This window comes from Tiliqua scincoides, chromosome 1, assembly GCF_035046505.1.
Source record: "Tiliqua scincoides isolate rTilSci1 chromosome 1, rTilSci1.hap2, whole genome shotgun sequence".
Classification (NCBI taxonomy): domain Eukaryota; kingdom Metazoa; phylum Chordata; class Lepidosauria; order Squamata; family Scincidae; genus Tiliqua; species Tiliqua scincoides.
In genome coordinates, this window is record NC_089821.1 from 278,476,836 (window position 1) to 278,495,876 (window position 19,041).

The 19,041-nt window shown below is 44.3% G+C and overlaps 1 protein-coding gene across 1 annotated transcript in view; it reads left to right on the forward strand.

Moving 5' to 3' along the window:
• KIF13B (kinesin family member 13B) overlaps positions 1 to 19,041 on the forward strand; it is a 143,725-nt gene that overhangs the window by 80,319 nt on the left and 44,365 nt on the right. Inside the window, exons 13-26 of the mRNA XM_066626486.1 lie at positions 645 to 779; positions 3,718 to 3,848; positions 4,601 to 4,687; positions 6,187 to 6,371; positions 7,235 to 7,445; positions 7,911 to 8,073; positions 8,901 to 9,047; positions 9,420 to 9,569; positions 10,844 to 10,972; positions 12,672 to 12,842; positions 17,092 to 17,249; positions 17,520 to 17,652; positions 17,898 to 18,044; positions 18,448 to 18,477. Coding sequence (XP_066482583.1) covers positions 645 to 779; positions 3,718 to 3,848; positions 4,601 to 4,687; positions 6,187 to 6,371; positions 7,235 to 7,445; positions 7,911 to 8,073; positions 8,901 to 9,047; positions 9,420 to 9,569; positions 10,844 to 10,972; positions 12,672 to 12,842; positions 17,092 to 17,249; positions 17,520 to 17,652; positions 17,898 to 18,044; positions 18,448 to 18,477 — 1,977 coding nt within the window. The remainder of the gene's footprint in view (positions 1 to 644; positions 780 to 3,717; positions 3,849 to 4,600; positions 4,688 to 6,186; positions 6,372 to 7,234; positions 7,446 to 7,910; positions 8,074 to 8,900; positions 9,048 to 9,419; positions 9,570 to 10,843; positions 10,973 to 12,671; positions 12,843 to 17,091; positions 17,250 to 17,519; positions 17,653 to 17,897; positions 18,045 to 18,447; positions 18,478 to 19,041) is intronic.

Consider the following 19,041-nt stretch of genomic DNA (forward strand, 5'->3'; position numbering starts at 1 on the left):
TATAAAGCCCTTCATTCATTCATAAAAGTTCCATCTCTAATGTATTCATTAATGTAAATTTATTCAAATTTGAAATGTAAATTAACTTTTTTTCCTCGCCCCAGACACAGTGTCAGAGAGATGATGTGGCCCTCCTGCAAAAAAGTTTGGACACCCCTGGCTTAGAGCATTGATCTCCAAACCGTGGAACTGCTGTGTAAAGAGAATGCTGTTCGCGTCTTGAATGGAGCTTACAGTTCCACGTGGCTCCATGTTATCTTCATTCCACACAAAATCACTCTGGCCAGCTGCTTCTGTGCCCCGATTTTGGAGCTGAAGCGACTGACCAGAGCAACTTTGTTCAGTGATTGGAAGGGCACTTAAGCACTTAACCCTGCTTTGTCCACTAGTGACCACCAAATTGGACAACACCTGCCTCTTTATTCATCTGTATGTACATATGTGTGTGGGGGGGCATGTGATGCTAGCCTGCTAGCCTGGAGTGGGGCATGGAGGCAGCCATTACAAGAGCTTGATGCGCAAAATATGTGGTGGGGAAATAATTATGGGACACACCTAATTCAGTGTAGGTCACTGACTTCCAGTGTGTGTTTATTGGTGGTGTACGTTTCTGACTCTCTAAATAAAGTGATTCCTTTTCACAGGAGCGGCAGAAGCAACTTGAAAGCCTAGGCATCTCTCTTCAGTCTTCAGGGATCAAAGTTGGTGATAACAAGTGCTTCCTGGTTAATCTGAATGCTGACCCTGCTCTCAATGAACTCTTGGTTTACTACTTAAAGGTGATGTACTGGTACATTGTGTAGGAGTCATTTAAAAAATGGTTTTTGGCACAGGCATAAGATGCTCATAGAAAACCAACTTGTGGGAGTGGGGGGCTTGCTGCAGCCATTTTCAACCTTTTTCAGTTCGCGGCACACTGACAAGGCACTAAAATTGCCAAGGCACACTACCAGTTTTTTATTTACATTACATTAAATTATTTCATTACAGTTAATCTTGAATTAATAAAATTAATACAATTAAATCATTACATGACAAAAAAATTGACAAGAAGCATGGAGAGGGAAGTATATGTGGTTTCTGAAAAGGAGGAAAAATCCTATGTTCAAATTCTTATCAAAAGTGCCAGAAAGTGTTGGCAAAGGCAGGGCAGGTAGTGGAGAATGTGGGTGAGGGGCAGTGAGGAGACATGATTGAAACAAGTGCAGGATTAAACTGGGGGTGGGGAGGGGAGAGAGAGAGAGAATGTGAGGCAGTGATTCTGTATCTTTGGAAGGTGCTGACAAGTGAGGGGAGGGACAGTAAGAGAGTTGCTAACTGTGATGGTGAGATTTTGGGGGGGGGGAATATTCCTGGGGAAGGAGGTGGGATGGGGAGAAGAGGAGAGAGAAATGCCAATTGCCTGCTTGTGTATTTGAGAAAAAAGAGTGCAACCAAAAGCGTAAGCCCCTTTATAGTCAATGGGGCTTACTCCCAGGAAAGTGTAGATAGGATTGTGGCCTAGCGCCCTTCCTCTAAAAGCCCCAAAGTGCAGGGAGTCGCTTTGGGGAGATGCAGGCAAACTGGCAAGGAAAAGGGACTTTCAGGGACCCTGAAACCTTAGATTGGGGGCTTCAGCAGACTCGCTCGCTATGTACCTGCTTGCCTACTTCTGGCTCCCTCTTCTCACTCACTCCACAGCTCCCACCTCCTGGCTCCTCCAGGCTTCTCTTGTTGGCCAATCAGCATGCAGGCAGGCAACAACTTCCTTCGTGCCCAACCCAATGCATGTCTACTCAGAAGTAAGCCCCATAGTAGCCAACGGGGCTTACTCCCAGGAAAGTGAGGATCAGGTTGCAGCCTGAGTCGTGCTCAGTAGCAGGAGCAAGCTCCAAGAGGACTCTTCAGCTGCTGCGTGGGATGCAAAGCAGCCGCAACCAGCCCTTTCCCTGGCTGCTCCCTTGCTTGTGCTACCTGTCGCGGGAGGCTCAAAGCAGCCACTTCTCCCGCACGTGGGCGCGCAGCTGCTGTCTGCCTCCTCTGATCCTGCGGCACACCTGAGGCAGCCTCGTGGCACACTCACAACAGTTGAAAACCGCTGGTCTAGACAGAGCAATCCTCACAATAGCCCCATAGGCCAGTTGTATTTTTCCCATATGAGGGGTGAAGAAGAAAAATAATGTGGGATTTGAACTCAGGACTTCTTTGCTTATAACTTGTTCATTTAAAGTGCTGTGATGCATTGTTCTCTGGAATTTTTCCTGTAAGAATTCTTTCATGCAAGCCCTGGTTTGAACTGAGACTGTAAACCATGATTATGAGGGGACCTGAGTTGCATAATTGTGGTCTGCATCAGTGCAAGTGGAATGCCAACTCCTGATTAGCAGAGAACGCAAGGGGCATTCATGAGCATGGCTTCATTTTTTTCAAAATATGGTTTGTAAAAGGTCAGCATTGCAAGTTGTTCAAGGCCTCTTGCTATTAGGAAGGCAACAGAGGAAGTGATCTTCCTCTTAAGTCTGTTATCTTCCAAAATATTTGAAAGCTGTCTAATCTTAAACAGGTCTGTTAAAGTAGTTTAAGAGCTGCCCCTTTAAAGAGAACTGGAATGGCTGTTGTTGATGAAGTCATTGCATATCCTAGTGCAGGGTAGCACCCAGAAGAATGCAAGAGGGGAACAAGACTGGGAGAACTCGTAGTCATCACAAGTTGCTTACTAAGAAGCAACAAAAGAGCTGAGATGAGCATTCTGAACTTCCAAAGAATTTCCAGTTGGTGTAGGTGTCTGGGTTGTGACTCAAACTGCTTTGTCAATGTGTGCACACACACACACCCCTGTTTTTTTCCAGCTTTTTAATGCTAGTTTTAGTGCTGTTTTTCCAGCATGGATGTGCTGAAAGACCACCTAGGAGACAAGACAGATTGACAAAGGGTGGCCTTGGTGCATTTGCAGAAGGATAAAGTTTCCTCTTGGCAGCCCTTGTGTGTGTCTGTTATAGGTCAGGAAAATTCGAAGGAGGGCAGGAATAAAAGCCCATGTGTGCCTTCAGCTCCAGCTGTGATAGGAGCAAAACAATGTCTTCCTTTTAATCTGAGAAGCCTAACACTGTCAGTCATGTAAGAAACACTTGGTGGGTATTCTAGTTGTATCTGCACAGGCTACTAAAGCATAAAGGAATGCTGTACCAGTGTGCTGTCTAAGTCCCTCTGGGCCTTTCACACTGTTGTCTATCTTCCATTGTAGGCTTACCTTTCCTCTGAAAAACATATATTTTACTCTTGGAATAAATCTTCTCTTAAATTGCCAAGCAAGACAGTGTCTGTGTTCTGTGCAAGCACAGAATTTTAGTGTAGGATCTCATTGATTAATTGCCACTTGCCTTTTAACGTGTTCTTTCTCCCCACTTCCAGCGAGACCTGAAACGGTACAATTGGGAGCCATAGTTCAGTCGGTTCTTTATAAGGTGCCACAGCTCTTTTCACCAATGGATTGCTGCTATACTGAAAAAAATATAAAATATGTGGGTTTTATAGTAAATTAAAGCAGAGGGTCCCAGCATAGTATCTCCAGTGCAAAGGATCCTAGGCAGGCAGGCAGCAGATCTAGGAAAGTTCTTGGACAGCTACTACCAGTCAGAGTCTGTCCTACCAGCCTAGATGAACCAAAGCTTCCTTTATTCAGAACATACCCTTTATTTCTGGGGTGTCTTAACAATTCTGATTTTGAATCTTCTGCAGGAGCACACGTTAATTGGGTCAGATAATTCCCAAGATATTCAACTCTGCGGAATGGGAATACTTCCTGAACACTGCATAATAGATATCACCTTGGATGGACTAGTTATGCTGACACCTCATAAGAATACAAGGTAACAGCGTGTTTTGTCTTTCTTGAAAACTGTCTAGTGCTTTTTTAGGTGAAGTGGAAATTGAGAGCATTCCAAACCTGAGAGTCAGATTCTTCTCCCCTGCCATGGCTGCCTGTGCCTCCATTCTTTGCTCTATTTTTGTCTTCTTAGTCCTTTCCAAGCAAGACAAATGTATGCATTTAATTAAACTTTGCCTAGTGCCAAAATTGTGGGTTCTCTTGGTTCAGGATGTATTCAGTAAAATGTCTCTGTGAGCCTACTTGCCACTCCCTGCACTAACCACAGATCCTGGCTGGAAGAACACATCCAGGTTTGACATTGGGGGGGGGGGGCGTCATGAGGGGAGTCATTAGCTGGTGTGCTCTAGCCAAAAGTCTCATTACCTGCTCCATTCAGAGATGGGCTAGGAATGTGGGTAGTAAAAAGGAATTGTCTTGGAGGACTTGAGAAATGCTGGAGTGGAAGATGGGCTGACTTCCAGGAATGGCAAAACTAATAGGGCCAGAGTTCTCGGGGATCCTGAAGCAACTAGGAGAGTGTGTTTCTGTCCTCTCCATGGTGAATGAGGTTTCTGCCTGGCTTCCCTTCCAGTGCTTTGTTCCTCTCCTCTGACTTAGATAGATAAAGATTAAAAAAACTAGTAGATCCAAATTCCTTTTCCCCTCACATTGTCCTTTTTATACTTTGAGCTTTTTGTGTGGGGGGACAAACTTTGAAAGCTAAAGTGACTGTGTGTGCTTCTCTCCATACAGGACATTTGTCAACGGTGCTTCGGTTACAGGCCCCACACAGCTACATCATGGAGATAGAATTCTGTGGGGAAATAATCATTTCTTCAGGTAGGCTGCTGCTGTTTGATTTGGTGTTTGTTTTTGCTTTGATAGGGGATGCAAAGTCTGGGCAGCCTTTGCAAAAGGAAGATGCATGCCATGCAAACTTTTCTGGGAGGTTGGGGGTCCTCTCCTCCTCCTCCTGTGGGGCCACCTGAGGCTTTGCAGTATGTCCATTGAGCATTCACTGCCTTAGGGCATGATCCTAACCCCTTACATCAGTGCTTTCCAGCACTGGCATAGCGGTGTCAATGGGGCATGTGCTGCATCCTGCAGTTGGGTGTCACTTACAGAGGCCTCCTCAAAGTAAGGGAATGTTTGTTCCCTTACCACATAGCTGTGTGGCCCTTATGTCAGCACTGGAAAGCACTGACATAAGGGGTTAGGATTGCGCCCTTAGTTGTTGTTGTGCAGATGCTGGTTTACTTCATGTTTGTGACTCTGCAGCCACACATTAAATCTTCTATGGTGAATGTCTGACAAGCCTAATTCAAAAGAAAGCAAAAGGAAATATTTCTTTACTAAGACCTCAGAGAAAATGTCTTTTAACATTTTTTAACAAAGTGACTGCATTGAAAGGACTTGGGCTCTGTTCATTCTTTGTATGAGTGAAGTTGTTCACGCCTTATATAAGGAATAAACTGTCCTCAAGACTTTCAAAACAGTTGCACTCTTGTTTGCCATCCTGTAGATGGGCTTCTGCAGCAATCCAGTTCCATGTGAAAGCTCTCCTGAATCCATTCAGGGGAGAAACAGAAGCAGTCAAACCCTCCCTCCCACCATTCCCTGGTCTCAATCAGCATTTTCCATTTTCAGAACAGTTTGGATTTTCCTCAATATTGGCCTTGTTGGGCTATTCAGTTTTTAACTGAAAAGTTAGTGGAAAGGATGCACTGAATAAATATTGAAAGTATTTCAAATTTTACTTCCCATGATAAAGCAGTAAGTGGAAAAGCATGTTCTTTTTTAAAGTCTTAAAGAATTCAGCAGTAAAAGTCAGCAGTAAGATCTTTTGCACTTCCAGGATCACTTGGGGCTTCCAGATTTAAGGGAATACCTGTAAATTATAATGGCATTTTTGAGTACTATTCATTTCCTTTTAAAATGCAAATACGTTTTCCAGATTGAAGGGAGGGACATTGATTGGTGTGTTCCTTAAGGCTATTCAATATCCTTCAGTTAACTGGAGCTGACTTTTCTGAGTTGAAAAATCACAAGTGCCATTCACTCCCACAAATTAACATGGGTTGCAGTATGCAAGAAGTTCTCCTGTATCAGCTCTGTTGCTCAGCTCCAATTCGCTTCAGTAGTGCTTGTGCAGGAGAACTCCTTGATGGATTGGGCCCCATGAGTTCAGATCCCTCAATCTGCAACTCTCAATTGCAGTTTTGGTCCTTTGCCCAAGGTGGTCACCCTCTTGCTTCATAATACGGTTGCTTAATCTTAACCTATCAGTTGGTTAAAGTTCGGAATAATAGCAGCTTAAAAAAAATTCTTCCCCTTTCAAGGCTGAATTTGCCAAAAAAGAAAAAGAAGCTAGAAGCTGAGGATGAGGACAATTCAATGAAAGGAAGTAGCAGCTCTGAGCAGCTGGATTTAGACGGAGACAGCTCCAGTGAGGTGTCCAGCGAGATTAACTTCAACTATGAATATGCCCAGATGGAGGTGACAATGAAAGCTCTTGGTGGCAACGGTAAGGAGCAGGACCGTTCTTCTGAATTTGTTAGCACATGGCCTCTGTGTGGCACTATGTCAACTGAAAATGACCTTTGGAATAACTTAGGTAGAAAACACAATGAATGCAGGTGATCCTTCAAACACTGATTTGGAGTTACTTGAAAAAGCACCCGCTGAAGCAGGTGGGAACTTCTTCCCATGAAAAACTGCAACCCTAGGCAGCCCAGTCTAGATTAGAATCACAGTGCAGCTGTTGTTGGTTTTTTTCATTTTAAAACAACAAAATAAGTGTGCAACGGCCAAGCTACGCATTTAATATAGCATACAGTTTAGCCCTTATGTATGTTAATCCTTTGTGTAGAGCAGTTAGATGGTTAGAGACCGGAAGATGGCATAGCTGCTACTCTGTTCCCCAGATCTTTTGACTAAGGCTGCAATCCTGTCCTCACCAGGGAGTAAGCCCCTTTGACCATAATGTGGCATACTTCTGAATAGACATGCATAGGTTTGGGCTCCAAAGCACTTGCTTCTGATAGGAAGAATTTCTGTGGCACTCTCAGTGGGTGGTGACATATATTGATTCTTTGTGAGTCAGTTAGGGTTCATTTGATCACAGCAGAAAGCTGAAGTAAGTAGATGCTCACTTAATCAGTTTACCAAGCAACACTTGAGGTGCTGGGCAAAGATTACCTCCATCAATTCTTGTTCTGCAGCACTGTGCAACCCATCTCTTTTTTTTTTCTTTTTTTTTGTTCCTGTGTGGGGTCTTTATTCCAGCTGACCACTGCTGCTGATTATGGAAGCTACTTAGCTTTATTACTCCACATTTTAAAGCCTGTGTCTCTTCTCCCTCCATATCTTTGTGTGTTGTCTTCCTAGACCCTATGCAGTCGATTATGCAAAGTTTGGAGCAGCAGCATGAAGAAGAGAAGCGGTCTGCCTTGGAGCGCCAGCGACTCATGTACGAACACGAACTGGAACAGCTCCGAAGGCGACTGTCTCCAGAGAAGCAGCACTTCCGCACCATGGACAGGTTCTCCTTTCACTCTCCCAATGCTCAGCAGCGACTACGGCAGTGGACAGAAGAGAGGTGGGTGAAGACAGTATGCAACCATTTCTCAGAACTTTTTAGTTCGACCTTTTGGTTTGGGGAATATCCAAATGCAAGCGGAGCATGTAACTTCATAGAAGTGAATAGGAAACTCATGCATACTTAGTCAACCCATATCATCCTAGCTTCACCCTTTATCTCTACAGTGAGGAACAGTTTGGCCCAGAAAGGTGCCATGCCACTCCTACCCAGCAGACACCCATCCTGTGCTTCCTCATACGGTTTCACCACACTTCCAATTAGATGCATAGTTGCATGTGCCACGTATCCAGTGCACAAAAGCCTTGCAGCACAGCTCAATCTCAGAAAAATTGATGCATAAACCTGTCCACAGATTGCACCTGCGCAAAACACATCCAGAGAAAGCTCTTGACCAAAATCCTGATTTTTGTTCATTCTTCCATCTGAATCTTCTCTCTCTCCCCCCCCCCCCCATTTTTCAAGAGAAGAGATGCTGAACCACAGCCTGAGGAAGCTGAGGGAACAGATTGTGAAAGCTAATTTGTACGTGAGAGAAGCCAGCTTCATTGCAGAAGAGATGGACAAAAGGACCGAGTACAAAGTCACTTTGCAAATCCCTGCTTCGAGTCTTAATGCAAACAGAAAGGTGAGATTCCTCAAGCCTTTCAGCCACAGGTATTGTTGTTTCCAGGTCCTATTTGCTGGCTACATTTTGGTAAATGCTGGTACCACAGCTGCCATTTCTTGTTATTCCGTAGGTGATGCTGAAGTTACTTGTAGAGCCCTTCTTGTCGTGATTTTTGGACTCTGGAAATGTACTGTTTCAGGATGCTAGCAAATGACAACTAACTCATTCCATGTATGAGCATCAGGCCTGTAACCAAGGCTTACTGGCCACAATAAGGCCACAACCTCCTTATTCTCCAAACTGAGGTTTCGGTGGATCAGGAATAACTGAACTTGAGAGCTCCTTTCTCACCTTTTGTTTCAAGTGTTAGTTGAAGAGTACAGTACCTGATTTTCTTTGAGAGAAGGTTAGAACACTGCCAACAAGCTTCTGCTTCCCTGTTTAACTTTCTTTGTTCCACACTTCCAAGAAGCTGCTTGAAAGGGAGAGGGAAAGTTGGAAGTGAGTGAGGATCCCTTTCTTTGATGATTGGTTGATTTGGCCACCTGGCCAAACAGTTACTGACCTTTAAACCCAGATAGATGACTTACATTACTTTTGCCTCCTACCTAGATCACTTTTCTTCATTATTTTCAGGTCTCCTTCCTGCCTGTTGTCAGGTATTTTTCCGTCTTAAGTTGTTTAAGATGAGCAAAGCACCATGATCAAAAAGTTCTTTTCAGCTGCAGTTTTTCTTTAACTTTGTGTGATTGAGTGACAAAAATAAAAATGAAGATCCAAGCATGTTCTTAAGGTAACTCTTATTTTGGTATGTTTTGCATCTCCTCCTCCTGTGCCTGCTGAAGCGAGGTGCTGTTCTCAGTGAGCCAGCCATCCAGGTGAGGAGAAAAGGCAAAGGCAAGCAGATCTGGTCACTGGAGAAGCTGGAGAACCGCCTCGTAGACATGAGAGACCTCTATCAAGAATGGAAAGACTGTGAGGAGGACAATCTGGTATGTAGAGGTGGGAGGTAGAGAAGTATTGCTGTTCTTATTCTGTAATAGAGTAGCAAACATTCCCTTAAAGCCCTTAAAGAAACATCTTGCTGTGCTTTTAGAACTTTGTTTTGATGTGACGCTTTTAATTTGCAAAGTCCTTTTGTGATCTGTGCTGTCTTCACAAAAGCCCTGCAAGGCAAGATGTTGTTTCCACTGGTCAAAAAACTTTAAGTGCCTACGTTCCTGGTGGTACTTCAACCCAAGCTCCAACTATCTAGCCATGCTGTTTCGTTAGTCTTCTTATTGCCATCGTGAGTGCTTCTGGTTCTCTTAAGTTTAACTGCTGCTGGCAATAAAATGTTGTCACTTGTTTTCTTTCACCTCAAGGTCATTAGGTCTTACTTCAGGCGAGCAGATCCTTTTTACGATGAGCAAGAGAATCATAGCCTAATCGGTGTGGCCAATGTCTTCCTCGAGTCCCTGTTTTATGATGTGAAGCTGCAGTACGCTGTGCCCATCATCAATCAGAAAGGAGAGGTGACTATTTGTTTTAAATGACCAGTTGCACAGTTGGTGCAGAGCCACATAATTGCCCAGTCATTTATGTGAGAATTACAGTTCAGTGCACGGTTCCAATTGATTCTCCAACTCTGTCATAGACACTGGTAATAGCCAACTGCCTTTATTTACATTCTAGTCCTGCATAACTCCCCCCCCCCCAATGGTTTGTCTTGTAATACACTGAGGCTGCAGTCCTGTATAACAGCGCCACAGCACACCAATGAAAGGTGTGCCACAGGAGTCTGGAGCACTTTGCTTAAAAAGAGCTGAGAAAGTCCTCCAGCTTCTGCTGTTCTGTTTCTAGGGCAACTGTCTATAGTAACAAATTGTCCCTCTTCCTCTGCTGGCTCTGATATATTAGTTTTTGAAGTGTTTAGTACCAAATGTCAATTTTTTGAGTTGGAGGTAACCTCATTAAAAGTTCCTGTATGGAGAGGATGCTGACTATCCTCTCCATACAGTGTCCTATCCTACATCACACACCTATCCCAAAGTGTGTGACTAGTTCTTAAGCTTGTCTGCGCTGTACCACTTTAGATAGCAAATGGGGAATCGCATGGCTGAATGCGTCTCCACCAAAATACTTTCGCTTAGAAAACTAGTATGAGCGGTTTCAGTTACCCATGCCTGATTAATAGTTTATGGATAACTTGTTTTATTCACAATTTGGTGCCAATGTGTTGATGGCCACTAACTTAGATGGTTTTAAAAGGGAGTTAGACCCATTCATGGAGGATGCATCCTGTCACTGTCTGTTAGTTGTGATGACTGGGTGGAATCTCCTTGTTGTGGGGGAGGGCGAGGACTGGTGCAAGAGCTGGAGATGGCTATTTGCCATTATGCTCTGCTTCTAAAAGTACCTCATTGGTCAAGTGGGTTGCAGGACTAAATGGCCCTCAAGGCTGATTCAGTAGCACTCTGCTTGTGTTCTTATGAACTCTCACTGCTTGCAGGTACAGTCCAGATATAGCACTTTGGCTTAGCATATCAGAGAGAATTTGTTTGATTCTGTGCCCCACCTTTCCACCAGCAGCTCTCCTGTCTTCACCTCCACTGAACTGAGACCAAAAATTAGCCCCTTGGCAGTTTCACTGTCCTTTCATAATAACTGGATTCCTCCCCCCCCCCCCACTCCCCATTGCACATTCAGGCAGGGCTGCAAACAAGTTTTTTTTAAAAGCACCCACTTGTTTGGTTCCTAAAAATTTCTTTGCTTTTTTTTTTTTATGATGATCATTTTTCACCATTAGGTGGCAGGTCGTCTGCATGTTGAAGTGGTGCGTGTGAGTGGAGAGATTGGGGAGCGGACTGCAGGCGGTGATGACAGCATGGAAGGCTCCACTGAGAACGACCTTCAGGAGCATAAGTTAGTGTGCATGGTGAGTTCCCTGGGGCAGGGACGATCCAGGAAACCAACCATCCTTCTTAAAAAGGATTAGCAAGATTGTGGGTGATGGATCTGTCATTGTATATCAGCTATGGTAGGTAAATGGAGCCGTCATCTATAGAAAGAATATGTGTATGCCTGCTAGATACAGAGTACAAACAAGAGAAGAAGGCCTTTGTATAAATAACCCTATTGTGGTTATTGAACTCCCCTTGCTCCCATCTTTCTCCCCATATGTTTCCTTTTATGAAAGTCTAGCATAAGATTCAATAGGAAAGATACTTCCCTAAGACATTTTGAAATCAACTCGCAGGAAGTCTGCCAAGAGCTTGCACATACCTACTATGACTTGTAACCCGCAATGAACTTTTCCTCCAGAAATTTGTCCAATCCCCTCTTAAAGGCATCCAGGCAACATGCCGTCACTACTTCCTGTGGCAAAGAGTTCCAAAGACTATTTATGCTGGGTAAAGAAATATTTTTTTCTGTCTGTCCTAACACTCAACTTTCGTGGATGTCCCCTGGTTGTGGTGTTATGTGAGAGGGAAAAGAGCGTCTCTCTATCCACTCTGTCCATCCCCTGCATCTAGCTGGTAGCTGTTGAAGGCTGGATGCTGGACTTGATGGATCTTGGCATGAAGTTTTAAGCTGCTGTTGTGTACACAATGGTACACTTATAAGCCTCAAATTATGCCTCCTTGAGGGAAAAAGCAGTTTGGGGGCAGGAAGGTAATTTTCAGCTGAAAAAAGGACTAAGGAGGGTCACAACCTGGCACCCTCTCTGCCACTTGTCGTTCTTTACTCATTGCACCAGGATGCTTTGAGCTGAGAGGGAGGGAGGGAGGGAGAGGAAAAAAATCTCAAAGTGCAGCATAACATGTTGTTTGAGCCTCAGTGAACTCATGAGAGGGGAAGAGCAGGGTACAAGTTAGTAAATTCCAGGTGGCTGAACATAAAAGTCAGGCTTCCCTCTTCAGAGACAATTGCCTAATTAAGCAACCCAAATTACAGTAATTGGAGCTTCTAGGTCAGAGCAGTCCCCTTGGGCTACTTATCCACATTTAGCCTAATGTCTGTTCCAGCCTTCATTTTGAGGCTGAGGTTCTGCTTAGACCAGACTGGGCAGTTCCAGGCAGTGCCAGATTCCCCACTTCCATGGGACACAAACGTTTTCTGAGTGAAAAGGATGCTTGTTTTCTGAACAGGAGTGTAGTAAACAAATAAATGTCGTTAGTATTCGGTTCTTGCTAAGCAATACACGTGCATCAGATAAATATCTTTTGCTCTTTCTCCATGAAACAAACCTCAGCTGTATTCACCAAGTCTGGTCGTCTAGTGACCCCTAGTGGTGACTTTTAGAGTGTTTTAATCTAGGAATATTTTCAGTTAGTTGCTAATTGAAGTCATCTATTCAGGGCCAGTCCTGTCCAACTTTCCAGCATCGGTGCAGCTGCAGTGCAGCCTTTTGTTCCCTCACCTTGAGGAGGCCTCTGTGAATGCCTCCCCACCAAAGGAGAGAGCCCCATTGGCACAGTTTGTATCGGCACTGGAAAGTTGGATAGGATTGGGTCTTTAGCCTCCTGTTTGAGTAAATAAATACAGTATTAGTCTTTACAAACTAGCTTTGTCTTATGTTTGTATTTGAAAATTGATGTAACATTTAAAACATGATTGCTTTCCCTTCCTCCTAGATTAAAATTCTTCAGGCTACTGGTTTGCCTCAGCATCTCTCCAACTTTGTGTTCTGCAAATATTCTTTTTGGGATCAGCTGGAACCAGTGACAGTGGCCCCGGAAGTAGATCATTCCCTGTCTCCCATCAGCAAGGAACCACGGTGCATGGTTGTCTTTGACCACTGCAATGTAATTATCGTCATCTTGTTCTTCTTTACTACCAGAGACAGAGTGCCAGTTTGCACATTGATGCTCCTGTTGTGTTGTGTTGCTTACCGTAGCGCTTACTAGAGTGAAAACCATGAAACACTGCAGTGAAACACGTGCCCCACTGAACCTGGCCCCTTAAATGCCACCAATTGACTGGGAGGTGGTGTGCCAGCCAGTGGTGCCATTGGGCAGCAGCCACTCCCCCCTGGAGGTGTTTACTGCCAAGTATGATCAGTTGTGCTGTGGGAGACACTGCATATGGCAGCCCTCAAAAGCAGGTTGCGGTGGGGGGGTGGAGGTGGGTGACAGAAAAGAGCAGGAAGGCAGGGGAGAGTGGAAAGGATACAGGAGAAATGAGGAGAGACAGAAGGAAAAAAGTGCATGGGAAAGAAGAGGCAAAACAGCAGGAGATGAGAGAAACCAGGAGAAGACAGAATGACTGGAGGAGGACAAGGAAGGGAGGCCTGGCTCTGGCTGCCTGTGCAGGGGAGGCAACCAGAGCCGGAAAGGAGTGGCCAACAAAGGCCTGGGAGTAGACCATGAAGGAGGAAGAGACCCTGGACTCCTGCAGCAATCTGGCCCAGGAGGAGGCAGAGATCAGCAGCATGAGGACCCCAACCAGAGATGGGACTGCAGGAACCCTTGCACCTTGGTGGTGGGGGACCTCAGTGACTCCTTCAGTCCCATCCAACCTTTGACCCTGGGTGAGACCGTCAGGTAGCAAATGGTTTGGCACTCTGTTGTTCCTGCAGGCTCTTTCCAGACCTTGTTCCCCTTGAAGTCTGGATAACCCATGGGACACCATCTGAGAGTTAAGGGTGAAGTAACTGGGCAGAGAGAGACCCGATGCTCCTTTTTGTTGTTCTTCTGTATTTGATAATAAAACCCTGGTCAACTGGCCATGGCCTCAGGTTGTTTCTTGGGAGCCCCTCCACTCACACGGCAGAACCCTCTCAAGGTGGAACTGCCCCTTGGGAGGAGGATAGAGAGATGACAAATACAAAGAGGAGGAGCATGTCCTTTGAAGATGTGGGGGGGGGGGTATAGTGAACATGTTCCAGACACCTGCAATTTGCTGCTGCTTCCTGGCAAATCTGAGATCTGTTCAGGTTTGTTATTCAGACTTCATGATTAAAGCATGTGCCAAACTGGCATCCTCTTGAAATGTGTAAAAATGCATATACAGTGAAGATCCAGTGTCCTTCTGATGAACAGCCAGTTAGCATCTTATGAGGCTTGATAAGAGTGTATTACCGCACATATTTCTAACATTAATTGATTTGCTACTTATTATAAGGGAGCCCACTCCCTTTTTCATCTGCTGTGTCTTTAGGGTATTCTTGGTTGTCTTCTTTCCTCCATGTTTTCTATTCATCATCTGGGTTAGTTGCATGGCTCCCATTCTTTCTTTTCAATGTTTGCTATGGCAGACACAGCCATGGTTTTGAAAGGATACCTGTGCTCTGTCCAATCAGAATCCTTTTCTATGGTTTAGCTACAACACTTTGCATGATCTGTGTGCATGAGTGTCCGTATCCTTTTGTAGCTATGAAAGTCCAACCTGGACAGCTTGTGGAGCACTGAGCTATTGAGCAGCCCCTAAAATGCAGTGAGTTGTTAAACCCTGTTGTAGCATATTATGGCTTACGTACTTTTCCATATACATCCTACCATATTTATTTGATTTTGTTCTTGCTTTTCTCCCAAAGGGCATCCGAAGTGGCATTGCAAAAGACTATTAAAAATACATACATCCAAAACTAGAACACACAAAATAAATACTCTTTGTATGTGTGTATTAAAAAAAGTCAGCAGCGATCAATCACAAACATAATGGAAGAACACAAGCACATAAAATACAATAGTCAATAAATAATAAAAGCAGCAATAAAACTGGCAGGTGTAAAGGCACTAAAATTACCATGCTAAATCACAAGGCTTGTTGAAAGAGAAATGTTCACAGACTTCCAGTGGCATAGCTGAGGGGGTGCAGGGGGTAGCAAATGTACCTGGCAATAAATTTTAGGGAGGCAACAAACCTGAGCTTGACACTAGTGGCCAAAATTGTGAAAACCTTGATATTTTCAAATAATAATACCATCATGTTATAATGTGAGTGGTTAAAGACATTAGACTGTCGTCTGGAAGGTTGGCCACCCAGGAGTTCGAGACCCCAGTGCTGCAGAACAGGGTGAGCTCCTGTTACTTGTCTCAGCTCCTGCCAACCTAGCAATTCAAAATCATGTAAATGCAAGTAGATAAATAGGTACCACTTTAGTGGGAAGGTAACAGCATTCTGTCCACTTTGCCATTTACCCATGCTGGCCGCATGATCATGGAAGATGTCTTCGGACAACGCTGGCTCCCTTGGCTTAGAGACAGAGATGACCCCTAGAGTCGAACATGACTGTGCAGGGGAAACCATCACCTTTTTTTTACCTATATACCGTTCGATGTGGAATTTAATGCAGAATGCAATGAAACAAACCACATCAAAATTTCTCTATTCTTTCAAAAGTTATAGCCAAATAACCAGAAAATAAAAACATAACTGCATCATGTAACAAAAACTAAATTTTCTTAACTCAGAACTGACCAATGAGACCAGTCATTTCAAGAACCAATTAAGTGTTGTTATGATACAGCAGGGAACCAATAAGGTGTTAATATGGGGGCTAGTAACACCTTATTGGTTACTGGCCTAGATGCCTTTAAAAGGGGCTTGGACAAATTTCTGGAGGAAAAATCCATTACGGGTTACAAGCCATGATGCGTATGTGCAACCTCCTGATTTTAGAAATGGGATATGTCAGATGCAAGGGAGGGCACCAGGATGCAGGTCTCTTGTTATCTGGTGTGCTCCCTGGGGCATTTGGTGGGCCGCTGTGAGATACAGGAAGCTGGACTAGATGAGCCTATGGCCTGATCCAGTGGGGCTGTTCTTATGGATAACCTGGGGGGAGGCGGTGGAGCAAGTGGGTGGTGTGTTGTTGGGGGGAAGAAGATTTTCCTCCATTTTCACTTTTTTAAAAGCCTGGATGCGACGTCACTTCTGGGGCATCATTTTGAGCTTGGCACTGGGCTACACAATCCTTAGCTATGCCACTGCAGTCTTTACTAGAAGGCTTCTGAAGAGAGAGCAGTTCTTAAACCAAAGGGTTTCATGCAAACCATATGATTCAGACTGACCCTCCAAATGATTTTCAGAATTAAACTGATAAAAGTTTAATAAAAGAAGCATAAATGCCCATAAGGAGACTTTCCAGAGGATTGCTGCTAGCACCACAACCTTATGTGGAAAACCTTGCATGGAGTTATGAAAAGGGAAAATTTTTTGATAAGGGAAAATCTTAGTTTGGCCACGTATAACTGACGTTATACATTTACATATCTGTTAACTTGTTTCTACGTTTGCCTCCCTGAATTAGTTCTGAGTTCCAAGACAAGTGTTTCTTTTTTCAGTATTTAGGGTGCAATTCAGCTCTTGACTTGGGCTGGCGCAAGTCCCTTTCGCTGGCCCAGGAGGGTTGGCACGTTTGCACTGCCTCAGGAGTCGGCTATGCCAGTGCGCAGTCACACACCACCCTGCAGAGGCTAGAACAAGCCTCTGTGCCGACGGAGGCACCAAGGCTTACGTCAGCCCGGCTGGGCCAATGCAAGCCTCTGAAGGGGGTGAACAGGGAGGTGTTCTTGGGTAGGGCGTTGGCAGTGGGTGGCCCCAGGGGCAGACGTGCAGGGGTGGGAGGTGGGGCTGGGATCTGGCAGTTATGCCAGATCCAAACCCCCTTTCCTGGGGAGAGCGGAGAGGCTTCAAGCCACTCCGCTCTTTTCGGACTTGTGCCACCTCAAGAGATGGTGCTAGTCTGAGGAAACCCATCAGTAAGGGGAAAGGTTTTCCCTTACCTCTGGCTGAGCAGCTTTTGGCCCCTATCCTGCGCTGGATACAGCACAAGCCTCCTGGCTTGCCTGTTCCAGTGCAGGGTAGGATTGCGCCCTTAGTTAATTTTGTTGATTAAGTAAATAGTGCTTTGCTGAACAGTTGGTTTCAAGTGTGTTTTTAAGTAGGTTTTCTGTTACTTATCTAAATGCATAGTGGTAGTTCTGGCACCTGACTTCAGCTCAGTGTGAACTAGCAAGCAAAGTGAATGCAGTGGTAGCCAATGAGAAATGAGTAGCATGGGAGGATGGCGATAAACAGTGTACCTTCTCTCTTCTTTTTCTCTTGTAGGAGTTCTCTGTCAATATCACTGAAGATCTTATGGAGTATCTTTCTGATGGGGCCTTGGCCATTGAAGTCTATGGGCACAAGCAGTGTGACCCTCGCAAAAACCCTGCGCTGTGGGACCTGGGTATAATTCAGGCCAAAACACGAAGCCTCCGAGACAGGTAAAAGGATGGTGGTTGCAAATGAACTGGAAACGTGCAGACTTTTCATTGAGGGTAAATGGGAATAGGTTTAATAGGAAAATGGATTATGCAGTAACCAGAAAAATGCACATAAAAAAGTTTGTGTGGGTTTTGTTCATGTGGGTTTTTTCATAGAATCAAGCATATGCCTGTCTTAGTGTGTTTGACCTTTCTTAGTGCAGAGTCAGGCAACTGAATTACTCTTTCAGATGTCAAAGATATGTATAAGTCATGGAAGTGTTTCTTCAGGTGGAGTGAAGTCACCCGCAAAGTGGAGTTGTGGATTCAAATCCTGGAACTTAATGAAAATGGAGAGTACTGTCCAGTAGAGGTGATTCCAGCAAAGGATGTGCATACAGGTGGCATCTTTCAACTCAGGCAGGTGAGATAGAAAGTAGCACAGAGGAAACCCACCTTATTGTCTACTGTATGAAATTGTGGCATTGAATTTCTTGTCACCTACCTCAGATTTTTGGGAAGGAGTTTGCTCTAGGGTTAAATGTATGGTTGCTTGTGCCTGATGCATGTCCAGTACAACGCTGTTAATAAAGTTGTCACCAGCAGAGGTCTCTGCTGTACCATTTTCCCCCCTTCCAATGGAGATCTTTACGTTCTCTTGCTGTGCAGGGCCAGTCACACCGAATTCAAGTAGAAGTAAAATCTGTGCAAGAGTCTGGAACGTTGCCTCTCGTGGAAGAATCCATATTGTCTGTTGGAGTTGGTTGTGTTCAGATAAGGCATGTCAAGTCACCAAAAAGTCATGAGAATTATCAGGTAATGGAGTCTTAGTGAATTGTGGAACTCTGAGTGAGAACACAACATTTCGATGCCTTCACATTTGCGGCTGTCTCATGAAGAATATTGTGGGGAACCAAGGGGGAGGCTGTCGCGTAGGGCCACTTTCTCAAGGAGGAACCCATAAGCAGAAAGCTCCAGGTTCAGTTCATACAATCTTTGGTTTGAAGATTTCAGGTTGCAGGTTTGAGAAAGATCCATGCTTGAGAGTCTTGCCCTGGTGCAAAAAGAAATAGGAGTGCTGCAAAGTTTGTGTGCTACACCCAGTGTATCCCATTGCACTAATGACATGAGCTCTTCTAGCTCATGCATTCAGGCTTGGTAGAAGCTTGCTTATAATCGCTATTATGAATTTACTTGGCTTTGCTTGATTTTTACCTAGGAGGAAGATGATGACATGGACAGTTACCAGGTAAATATTCTATTGGTTTTTTCTTCTTTCAGATGCAATTCTTTTTATATCATTTTGTTCTAATGTTCCTATACTAGAAAAATTAGCCCTTGTGCTACCTAGTCATAAATGGAGAGTCTAGGAATCTCCATGGCCAAGCTCTGCAGTGTGCATTGGCCAAGCACTGCAATGTGGTGTTTGCCACTCTAGAATCATGAGGCATATGTAGGAGACTGAGAATCTTGTCTCTCATTTATGAAGACAGAAGATACCTTTCTAGTCCTTGTGATTGCAGGGCTTCACACTATATGAGCTGAAGAATAGCTGTCCAATTACATATTTCTGGTTTTGGGCACAAGATGGTTAAACTTTAGGTTTATTGTTTTAAGCAAGTAAATGTTTATATCAAAGTTATCTGTAGGTTATGTATGACACAGTAGAAGTGCATCATTTGCACATGGTATTTTTCATTGCTGTCAGCAGCAACTGCTTCTTTGTTTTGACATCTACTCATGAGTGCAGAGATGCAGAAGCTGTCCACTTTCCATCTCTGTTTGCAAACCTATTTAATAAAAATTTATCTGA